Here is an 11,388-nt window from a genome sequence, read left to right on the forward strand (position 1 = left end):
TCCCCGGACCACACTTTGAGAATCACTGGCCTACTCTATACTGTATTAGATGCTGTGTTCATCACATTGTAGGCCTACTCTATACTGTTTTAGATGCTGTGTTCATCACATTGTAGGCCTACTCTATACTGTTTTAGATGCTGTGTTCATCACATTGTAGGCCTACTCTATACTGTTTTAGATGCTGTGTTCATCACATTGTAGGCCTACTCTATACTGTTTTAGATGCTGTGTTCATCACATTGTAGGCCTACTCTATACTGTTTTAGATGCTGTGTTCATCACATTGTAGGCCTACTCTATACTGTTTTAGATGCTGTGTTCATCACATTGTAGGCCTACTCTATACTGTTTTAGATGCTGTGTTCATCACATTGTAGGCCTACTCTATACTGTTTTAGATGCTGTGTTCATCACATTGTAGGCCTACTCTATACTGTTTTAGATGCTGTGTTCATCACATTGTAGGCCTACTCTATACTGTTTTAGATGTTGTGTTCATCACATTGTAGGCCTACTCTATACTGTTTTAGATGCTGTGTTCATCACATTGTAGGCCTACTCTATACTGTTTTAGATGCTGTGTTCATCACATTGTAGGCCTACTCTATACTGTTTTAGATGCTGTGTTCATCACATTGTAGGCCTACTCTATACTGTTTTAGATGCTGTGTTCATCGCCCAGTACTCCATACTGTTTTACATGCTGTGGCTTCATGCAACAGACCTCTGAGAGATCCCCTCATTCCAACAAGGGGCCTACGGGAAGTACTAGTTGACGGATACTGTTTGAGGAATCTGTTGAGTATAATTAAACATCTGGGCCAAAATTAGAACACAGAACACAGAATTAGAACACAGAACACAGAATTAGAACACACAAAATCATCTGTGCTAGAGGTAAGGTTGTGTAATACTAGTATATACATTATACATAAAGCATATTGGTAAATAAGGGCATTAGAACTTCAGGGAAGACATGAGACTTTAGAAGTAATACTTGGCAGGTCTAAATATCTTTGGAACCACATGTTTAAGTGTTCATATGCAGTAGGGGCCTATGTGTACCATAGTAAATAGGCAAGCGTGTCAGGGAATAATGTTCGTTTCTTTCCAAGATGGGAACGGTATCTCAACACATCATCACATTTCAACCCACAACAACAAACATGACACAACAGCAGAGCTGACAGCTGTGACTGTGGATAGATTATCGTCTGTCAGCAACACAGCACACCACTTCTTGACAAAACCCAAAACCACTTTGCAAGTGCACCATGACATGTCCTTGTCATCACCATCCCATACTTCAGACATGTCAAACTCAAATTGACCGAGGGCCAAAATTTAAATCTGGAGCACGGGCCAAACCCAAGATTATTATTATTATTTTTTTAAACTGACTAAAACTGTGCGCACACATACTTAATACTCATATTCCCATCATAGTTCAAATGTGCCTGCCCTGCACATATTCTGTTGAATTTTAGTGTGAGACATTTCACTGGCCTGGCCCTGACCCCACTCATATTCCTGTGATGCATTAATTTTAATGTTCAATTCTTAATATGCTATACATTTATGGTGTATGCGGATCAACTGTAACACACATTTGTGTTCCTGTTCTTTGTATTGACAGAAGACCTTTTGTTTATCAGAATCAGGGAACTTGTGCAAAAAATATTCACCAGGGCATGGGTCTGCACTTCATATAAAACAGTTAAGAGTTTTTTTGTTTAGCACGACACAGAGCATAGAGGTGTAATAGTGCATTATTACCGTATGTACAGTGCTTAATTTGAGGGGGAGCAAGGGGGAGCTAGCTCCGGAACCTCAGACGAGAGCTCCGGAACCAGATCCCCATCGAGGGGGAGCCACCCATCCTCTGCGCTCCAGGACCTCGCGCTTGACAAATTAAGCACTGCGTATGTAGAAGTAGCGTAATAGGCAGAGTAATAATAAATAAAGGACGTGTGCATCTCCAGTGATTCTCAAAGTGTGGTCCGGGGACCACTGGTGGTCCGCGACAGAGCTCAGGTGGTCCGCAAGGGGATTCATACTTTCCCGAGACGAGCTAGCAGGCTTTACTTGTAACATACTGTAACTACAAAGCTAAACATTGAGTATCATTTTCACCACAATAAGACAGGCTAGTAATGTGAATAAAAAGTGAGTGATCTGCATCGAAATTAGCAGTGTCAAATTTGTCACTTCAGTTGACAGGTGGTCCCTGAACATTTTTGGGGGGGAAAGTGGTCCGCGGTCAGAAAAAGTTTCAGAAACCCTGCTCTAGTCTAATCTGACAAATGATACAGAAATGCAGGGCCTATGACAGCTTTCGCCGGCCGGGCCAAGGATAAAGTCATGTCCCCTTTGTCCCCTGTTGGCTTCCCTGCAGAAAGTGGTGCCCTTGTGGTTTTCTCAGTGCAGTATGGGTGGCTGTGTGTCCCTGCTGGAGCCTCTGGTGGCCCTACACACCGTGGGCACCTCCTTCTTCCAGTTGGCCCAGACGCTGCTCGTCTACAACCGCACTCTGGAGCTGTCTGGCGGACTTAGTGACAACGACACCGACGCGGCCCACGATCAGGCCCAGACCCTCTCCATGCGCTTCTTCCTCTTACAGGTCTCTCATCTCTTGATTTTCATGCCATTCTTATTTTTTTTCCAATTTTATATTTTCTGACTTTGGTATTCCAGGGCTTATGAGCACCCAAAAATATACGCTACCGTAACCTTTGCCAAATATGTCTTTTTTTCAATCGACTTCAATAAAGCTTGCCTTCACCAGCATCTTATTTGTTTTTTTGTTTTTTAATCATTATTATTATTGTAATTGTAATTGTTATTATTATTATTATTATTATTATTATAATAATAATAATAATAATAATAATAATATAATTCTTTTTCCAGAACATCATCATCACCGTCTGTGCTCTGCTCTCCATGGTGCCCACCACCCGGCTCGCAGTCCTCTACGGGGAGCGTGCCCGCCTGCTGTGCCCGCTGCTGGGCTCCCTGCTGGGCATGGGCGCGCTGCTGGCGGTGCTGCTGCTGCGGCTGCCCCTGGAGGTGCTGTACGCGGGCGCGGCGCTGCACGGCCTCAGCGGGGGGTCCCCGGGCTTCTGGAGCGCAGTGGTGGCGCTGGCCTCCCTCCAGTCAGACAGGGGGCGCCGCACGCTCAAGATCAACACCGTGGACTTCTGCGCGGGGGCGGCCGGGGTGCTGGGCGGGCTGCTGTCTGGGTACGTGTACCGGCTGGGCGTGGGGGGGCAGGCGGGCCAGGGGGAGCAGAGTGGGGTGGTGCTGGTGGCCACAGCTATGGCTCTCGTGGCCACCTCCATCCTCTACTCCACTTTCCTGCTGTCCTACCCCCAGCACCACCCACCACCATTGCGAAAGCAGACAGATAACCCCCACCACCCACCATCATCATCACCCCCACAGAAGGTAGACAACCCACGCCAGGCCCTCCTCCCCAAGCATCCACCATCACCACCACCATCCCCACAGAAGGTAGACAACCCACGCCAGGCCCTCCTCCCCAAGCATCCACCATCACCACCACCACCCCCACAGAAGGTAGACAACCCACGCCAGGCCCTCCTCCCCAAGCATCCACCATCACCACCACCACAGCATGCAGATAATAACTCCCATCAGCCCCCCCTCCTCCTCCTGCACCGCCAAAGCCCCGGGCGTCACCCGTCCTCCTCCCCCAGGGCAGCGGTGGTGCTGGTGGCGTTGGCCCTGGTGCTGTACGCTGTGGGCATGCACGGAGCGGAGAGCACGCTGACTCTCTACGTGCTGAAGCCGCCGCTGAGCTGGGACTCGGTGTGGGCAGGCTACGGCAGCGCTGCCACCCATGTGGGTATTCATTCCAGGAAGCTAGTTTAGTAATGAACCTGTGGGGCCTATGCTAAGAAGCTGGTGCAGGAGTAAACCAGGTTATGGGAAGAGGTAAATCATCTAATAGAAGAGCCTGGAGTCCTTATTTTCTGGTTTACTCCTGAACCAGCTTCTTAGCATACTCCTCTTAGTATACCCAGAGAGAGTAGAGAGAGAGAGAGGTTCCATTGGACCGCTTCTTAGCATACTCCTCTTAGTATACCCAGAGAGAGTAGAGAGAGAGAGAGGTTCCATTGGACCATTGTTTCCGGGTTCTATTATTGCAAGGGGGGAGGGGGGGAAATCCCCCTTTAGGCAGACCTAAGGACTGTTCTATTCAATGCTAGGAGCATTATGACACGCCCCTTTAGGCAGACCGGAACCTGGTCACGTTAGTTGCCCATAGAAGACTATTATGTTGGCATATCTCTACATACTTAAAGAATTTTCGGTATACCCCTCAGGTTAACGGAGAGGTAAATCATCTAGTACAGTGATTTTCAAACTGTGCATCCAGCCCACTGGTAATATAATAATATTTGTGTGTATTTTTCACACACAAAAAAAAAGTTGGGCCCCGACCCGATCATTTTCGGGGCATCAAAATGGTAAGTGTGCCTAAGCTGGAAAAAGTTGGGAACCCCTGTTGTTTAATAATGAATGAACCGTACCTGCTTATGGTGTGTGTGTGTGTGTGTGTGTGTGTGTGTGTGTGTGTGTGTGTGTGTGTGTGTGTGTGTGTGTGTGTGTGTGTGTTGTTTTTTGTTTTTGTTTTGCTCTGTAGTTTTGTTTCCTTTATTATTGTGTTTTTGTTGTTAGTTTGTGTGTTGTGACTGTCATTTTTCATATGGGAATTTCACAATGTGGGTATGTGGCAATTTTTGTATGTTTAAAGATCTACAGGAGCACTCTTGTGAATGATAAGAAAATTCTTTCAATAAAAATTAAAGTTGCAAAAATAAATAAATAATGAATGAACCCCCCCCCTAGGCCATGTACCTGAGCAGCTTCCTGGGTGTGCTGCTGCTCTCCCCCCTCCTGGATGACACGGCTCTCGTCCTCCTGGGGGTCGTATCCAACTGCACTGGCATGGCCATCATGGCATTCGCCACACGCAGCTGGCTCTACTTCATGGGTGAGACACACGGCTCACATGACATTACATTGCATTGCATTCAGGGCTTGGCATTGGCGCCTGCCAACTGACCAAATTCTAGTAAAACTTGGCTGTGAGAATAATTTCAGTCTCTCTACCCACTCTGACAGGTAACTTATTCTTTGGTGTGACAAATCACAGCAGTTGCATCAATTGCTTGTATTCAAATGAAGAATATTGTAAAGAAAAGAAAAAAACAACAACATAACTCTGGCCAGCAGAAAAACTATATGGCTGGTGTGACTTGGGAAAAGTGTCATGCATTTTGTGTGGGTCAAGTTAAAAGTATGCTAACAGACAGGGACAAGGTCATTTCAAGTCTCTAAATGCAGTCTGTGTTGTTCCAAATTGTTAGCTGACATATTTATCTTCTTCACGATCACAATAGCGCGGGCAGTCATGATGTTTTCTTGCGTTCCCATGCCAACCCTGAAAGCACAGCTCTCCAAGATCCTGGATGCTCAGCAGTACGGTAAATGCCTGCAGTACTTCTACAATGACACTAGAGGGCGACAGAGCCGTGTGTAAAGTTCAGCTACTTCTACAACATCTGTTGTTATTGTTTTGTTTTGTACCTGGCTGTCTTATGTAAGAGTATCCATCACCTAATACGGATGTGTAAACACACTGGTAGAAATATTTATGCAGGCTGTGTTTATGACTGAAATCAGGTTGATAAACAAAAGCCGAGAGAGACAAATGTTGTTTGTGGCTGCCTGACGCATGGTTCCTATATGTTGTTTGGGTCTTTCTTTCCGTCCGTGTCTTCGTGTATCAGGTTGTGTGTTTGGCTGGCTGCAGCTGGCGTTGTCAGTGAGTAACGTGATGTCCACGGCGGTCTTCACCCTCCTCTACCCCCTCAGCCTCGCAGGAGGGAACACTGGACTCTGCTTCCTGCTCTCCAGTGCAGTCAGCTACAGCAGCGTCATACCTGTCCTGTGAGCGTGCCACACACACACACACACACAGACCCCCCCCCCCCCCCCCCCCAAATCAATACATTCAATGTAATGGGGAACCAATGCGGAACGCTCCCCCACCCCCCGACTGACTTCTGACCTCATATTTACTCACGATTTACTTGTGTTTTACTCAGTATGCACTTATCAGCCCCTTCCCCTCCCCACCCATTCATACAGCCAGCGGCCACACGGAAGAACACCTCTGTAAACACACCTGCGTTGCCTCCTTATCTGTTCAACCTCTCACACACAGGGCAGAAGACACACACCCACACAAACACACACGCACACGCACACACACACTTACACCCATGTATACAAACATCTGGTCAATGAGTGTGTTTGTAAGTTGTGCTTTTATCTTTTCAATCTGATTTCTCTCTCTCTCTCCCTTTCTCTGTTGCAGCTATCTGAATAGCAGGAGCATCAGGCACCCATATGTGCCCCTTTGGGGAGATGAATGATAACATCTGAGAAGTGAACACTGAGCCCTTTATGGAGCGAGAGAGAGAGAGAGAGAGAGAGAGAGAGAGAGAGAGAGAGAGAGCGGGAACCGGAGCGGGAGATTCCCAGAAACTGGCATCACTGCCGGGGGGGAAGTAACAAGAAACAACAATAACAAGAAGCATAACCAAACATGTCGGCAGTTCATCTCTCTCTTTTTTAATCACCAACATCTGCCACACATCTGCCATGTATTATTCTTCTTCATTTAGCTTTTTTTTTTAAAAACTAATTGTATACTTTCCAAAATATATTATTAAAATGTATCTCTTTCTTTGTTTCAGTGTCTCATGTGTAATTAGGAAATTTAAAAAAATCATACCCACATCACAAAGCCGTTCTGGCTCAGAGGTGGCCCACGCGTTTTCAATTATAGTTGACTGACATAGTGTGAACAATTTAGTACCAAGTGCTAAACAGCAGTTACAATTCTGGCCAAAGTAGAAGTGGCCCAATAATAGGCCGTAATTATTACTCATTCATTATATCTAAACTCACTGTGCTATGAGGGCCAACTGTAAGTGGAACATGCGGGCTACGTCCGGCCCAGACCTACGCTGCCACGTGTGTGGTTAACGCCCTGGGCCTGGGCTGTGGTGGGCTGGGCACCGGTCCGGTGCCGGTGCTAGACTGGCGGCACCATGCCGCTGATGCGTATGGCCTCCACGCGGTGGGCCATGGCCTGCAGCATCTTGTCCAGGCTCTTGCTGGAGAGCGGGGAGCGGCTGTACCACTCCTGGCTGTTGGTGGCGGCGCCGGCGCGCACGTTGGAGTAGAAGGCGTCGTGGTCGCTGATCATGCCGGTCACGTGCTTCTTGTAGTAGATGATGAAGTCCCGCAGGGGGCACCTTGCCGGCTCCTCGGGTCGGGCCTGCATGCGCTGGGGCGGCGCCGGGTTGGGGTTGCCAGGGTTACCGGGGTCCGTCCACTCCAGGCAGTCAGGCAGGGGCCTGGGGGCCGCCGCCGACGTTCCGGGCCGCGGCGGCGACGGCGGCGGCGGCTTGAGCCACAGCGGGCGGAACTGTCCGGCGGGCACGGGCCACATGCGGTACAGGTGCTTGGGCCCGAAGGCGCGCAGGTTGTTGTAGAGCACCAGGTGCAGCAGGGCGTCGGGGGAGGAGCGTCCCAGCACGCCCAGCCGCCGCAGCTCCTCCTCCTCGCCGTCCGTCACGCTGCAGATGACCGCCCCGTAGTGCTCCATCTCGCGCTCGTACAGCTGATGCAGGTACTGCTGCACCAGCTTATGGGACGCCGGCAGCTCGGGCGAGCGCATCACGCAGTAGAAACAGCCCTGGCCCTGGAATACACACACACACACACACACACACACACACACACACACACACACACACACACACACACACACACACACACACACACACACACGTCCGCTAAATGTCAGTGTTGTCTGCTTATTTCATGTAGCCCCATAATGCACATCGTACCACCAGTGGCACACCGTAACAGTCATTGAAAGGTTAATTACCATAGAATTACTCTACTATGACATAACACAGGGCCTTTAGTAATGCACTATGACTGGGTCATTGCCATTTTGGTTACAGCAATTTTACAACGGCATGTTTTAACGGGTTAAAGGTCATTCTAATCGGAATAAGTCCCCTATGTTAGCCAAGCGGTCACAATGCAATTTCCCATAGGCTACCTATTAAGTAGCTAACTGGTTAGTAATGATGCTTTTGAGAAATGGGCTCCAGACCGATAGACAGCACATGCAATCTGTTGGAGCTTAGTCTAATGGTCACCTCCCTGAGCACTGATCCAAGACTCCTTAGTTCAACAGCAATTCGATAACACTTTATTCTTCAGTAACTTTACTACTTTTATCACACTTGAGTTTTTCTTTTACTTCAGACTTCAAGAGTGATTTAAACAGTTAGACATAATGAACGTTATACATTTACTTCTTAAAACTTTTTTACAAACTTGCTTTTTTACTTGCTTCGGTATTTACGCACTTACATTTTTACTCACTTATGGTGCAATTGTGTAATTTAACATACGTACACCTAATTTATGTGAGAGAGGTCATTTATAAAGTGTAAGCGTCAGTCACTACCTACCCTAAGGATTCGGTCGACGCTGCGCACGTAGCATGAGAGCGTGACGTGTGTGAGCTGGCTCTTGCCGGTGTCCCACATGTACTGGATGTAGGAGGTGACGACGGCGTCCAGCTCCCCCAGGGACAGACAGCCCAGCGGACGGCCTTCGCTGCGAGGGGTCGACCTCAGCCACACCGTCAAGGACAGGACGTTGCTCAGGCCTCCCAGGGCTCCCTTTAGCTTCTCTGCAGGCTTCTCTGTCAAGTTAAAATAGAAGAAATTTAAGAGATGAAACATACACTCTCAAATAAACAACGGTCTCCTTTAGGTAGCCTGCTGTAACTGAAAGACTTGAAAAATCAGCCACAAAAAGTGTAAGTTATTTGACAGAGCCCACAAGTGGCTGGGTCGTAGTACTGTATTATTGTGATGCAATTAGGAAGGTTTCACAAAATTGTTATTTCCTTCTCTTAATAAACAAATCACTGTAATAATCACTATAAAGCTCAATAAAGAAAAAAATGTAACTACATGAAAAGGAGAGGAAAGGAAAAAGCAATAAAACCTAACAAACGGAAAACGTGTGTCACTGTTTTTTTATATATGTAGCTTTAAATCTAGACTCAAGACAAAGCTGTTCTCAGATGCTTTCCCCTAGCTTAAATTACTTATTCTTATTATTTTTATTTTTATTTAATTTGTTTTATTTTATTTTATTTTATTATTATTTTTACCTTATGTTTTATCTTAATGTTTTTAAATGCTTTTTGACTCTAATTCATTTCCTTCTTTCTTCCCCGTTTCCTTTCATTTACATTTGTTAACTTTGTGAAGCACATTGAGTTGCACCTGTGTATGAAATGCGCTATATAAATAAACTTGCCTTGCCTTGCCTTGCCTTGCCTATATGATAAAAGTATTAAATTATACATTTAATACTTTTTTGTATCTTAAGACACATGGAAGTTAGGCTACAGATCTTATTTTTGTTGAAATACACACGCACACACACACACACTTGGGGTAGATCCTTCAGCCCAATATGTGATGCTTTAGATCTGGGTCAGTTTTTCTATTTAGGAATTAGGTGTGAGTGTATGTGTGTCTGTGTGTGTGTGTGTGTGTGTGTGTGTGTGTGTGTGTGTGTGTGTGTGTGTGTGTGTGTGAGAGAGACATCACTGAGCACTTACTTTTGGCAGGTGTGGCGGTGCTCCTGCTGTTCCTGTCCTCTGGTGCTGCGTTGGTGGAGGGGCCCATGCGGGGGGATCGTCTGGGCTCAATGGGGCTTATGGGGCGCGCCTCCATCACCTCCATCGCCTCCCTCGGCTGCAACCTCTGACCCTGGCTCCACGACGCGCCGGTGGGCTGAGCGTCTCCTGCCCCGGTCTGCTGAGACGCCCTCATGGGCTCGTCCTCTGCGGCGCTGTCCGTGTCATTTCCGGAGCACAGATCCTCCACGTGCATGCTGCGAGGCAACTCCGTGGCGTTATCGTCCATGAAATCCCTCTCCAGGGGGAGGGCCTCCGACAGCTTGGTGACTTTGGGCAGACTGGCACCCCAGGAGGCACGGCCTCTGGCGGCGCTGGGGGAGGGGAAGGCGGCCCCTTCCTGTGGCCCATTGGCGTTGGTGGTCTGCGCCTTCTTCCTCTGGCGTTTCCGCTTGGTCTGCTCTGGAACAGGGGTCTCTCTGTGCTCCTCTGACAGATGAGTGACAAGGCTGTCATCTGAGTCGGCCTTGTCGTCCTCTTGAGTGCCACGCATAGCAGCAGTGGGCCCCTCTTCTTCGGCCCCTTGCTCCTCATCCTCTTCTTTGAGGTGCCCCCTCTTCCTCCTCCTCCTGCTCATGTTCTGCTTGATCTCTGCCACTCTGTCTGAGAGTGACGACAATGGCCAGTTGTATGCGTGCCCCGCACTGCAGATCCATGGAAGCACAAATGTGTTGGACTCCTCTGCGATGTATCCTTCCCCTTGGCATGGCATGTGTTGACATATGCTGGCATGGGAATGAGACCAAGCCACCAAATTCCTGTGATCTTCTCCCATGACGTGCAGTACGCCCCCATTATGAAGATCTTCTATAAGCTAAGTAGTAAGAAAATGAAATACACACGGGATGTATGAATGATTCAATATATTTATTATGCGTTGACTGTATTTGTTTTTCATTAATTACGGCCAATGGTTCATCAACTAACTTTACAGGCATATTTTGTACTCGTTTTCAATTCTACGTTCTGGCTAATTAAACGGGACAAGACGTTAGCAATGAGTGTCAGTAAAAAAAAAGTACAAGTAAGCTTATTACAACTTCAAAATGTAGTTCAGCTTAATTACTACCTTATTGTGTTATTGTGTAGGCTATCAACACAAAATGCTCTCTAGCTTGCAATAATGACTTCAAAACTCCAAGCTAAATCAATCGAAAGCGATCGATCACTCACCTCATGAAACAACCCTTCACTCTGTCCGGGTACAAAGCTGGCCATTTCGCAAAGCTTTGTTTTATTTTTTCCTATAATTATTAGCCTACATCTAAGCAGCCAATTCAAATAAATGCTCACCACCGGGTAAGCCAAATAAATGCTGTTCTAAAACTAAATTGTGAGTTTTTGAAAGCATGTGTTGGCAAGGTGGAATTAGAATGGTAGAACATGTTGTGAAAACAATTCCGTTTGAATTCAATGTGTAGCTAGGTTTTGGTACGATACACAGGCCCATCACTAGGCTACAACACTTGACATGCTTACCTGATTTGTTGAAATATTAATTTGTAAATTAATTCTTCTCGTTTCCAGCCATGGGTAGGTATTAGGCT

At 47.0% G+C, this 11,388-nt stretch overlaps 2 protein-coding genes across 2 annotated transcripts in view; one reads left to right on the forward strand and one right to left on the reverse strand.

Moving 5' to 3' along the window:
• Positions 1–6,817, forward strand: part of si:ch211-262i1.4 (solute carrier family 46 member 2) — a 9,370-nt gene extending 2,553 nt beyond the window's left edge. Inside the window, exons 2-7 of the mRNA XM_063200375.1 lie at positions 2,399–2,623; positions 2,914–3,867; positions 4,879–5,023; positions 5,433–5,516; positions 5,823–5,982; positions 6,413–6,817. Of these exons, the coding sequence (XP_063056445.1) occupies positions 2,432–2,623; positions 2,914–3,867; positions 4,879–5,023; positions 5,433–5,516; positions 5,823–5,982; positions 6,413–6,470 (1,593 nt within the window). The 5' untranslated portion in view covers positions 2,399–2,431 and the 3' untranslated portion in view covers positions 6,471–6,817. The remainder of the gene's footprint in view (positions 1–2,398; positions 2,624–2,913; positions 3,868–4,878; positions 5,024–5,432; positions 5,517–5,822; positions 5,983–6,412) is intronic.
• Positions 6,647–11,172, reverse strand: LOC134450658 (uncharacterized). Its single transcript, XM_063200546.1, has 4 exons — positions 11,015–11,172; positions 9,764–10,655; positions 8,595–8,830; positions 6,647–7,807 (listed from the first exon to the last, which is right to left on the reverse strand). Exons 1-4 carry the CDS (start codon positions 11,057–11,059, stop codon positions 7,136–7,138), a joined length of 1,845 nt encoding a protein of 614 aa, XP_063056616.1. The 5' UTR covers positions 11,060–11,172; the 3' UTR covers positions 6,647–7,135.
• Positions 11,173–11,388: the final 216 nt, after the last annotated feature.

The sequence above is a fragment of the Engraulis encrasicolus genome, chromosome 6 (assembly GCF_034702125.1).
Source record: "Engraulis encrasicolus isolate BLACKSEA-1 chromosome 6, IST_EnEncr_1.0, whole genome shotgun sequence".
Lineage (NCBI taxonomy): Eukaryota > Metazoa > Chordata > Actinopteri > Clupeiformes > Engraulidae > Engraulis > Engraulis encrasicolus.

Coding starts and splice junctions, on each gene's coding strand:
- LOC134450658 (XM_063200546.1), bottom strand. CDS start 11,059: ATGGCCAGCTTTGTACCCGGACAGAGTGAAGGGTTGTTTCATGAG. Junction 8,831..9,763: donor CACCGCCACACCTGCCAAAA/GTAAGTGCTCAG, acceptor TTAACTTGACAG/AGAAGCCTGCAGAGAAGCTA. Junction 7,808..8,594: donor GCGTCGACCGAATCCTTAGG/GTAGGTAGTGAC, acceptor TGTGTATTCCAG/GGCCAGGGCTGTTTCTACTG.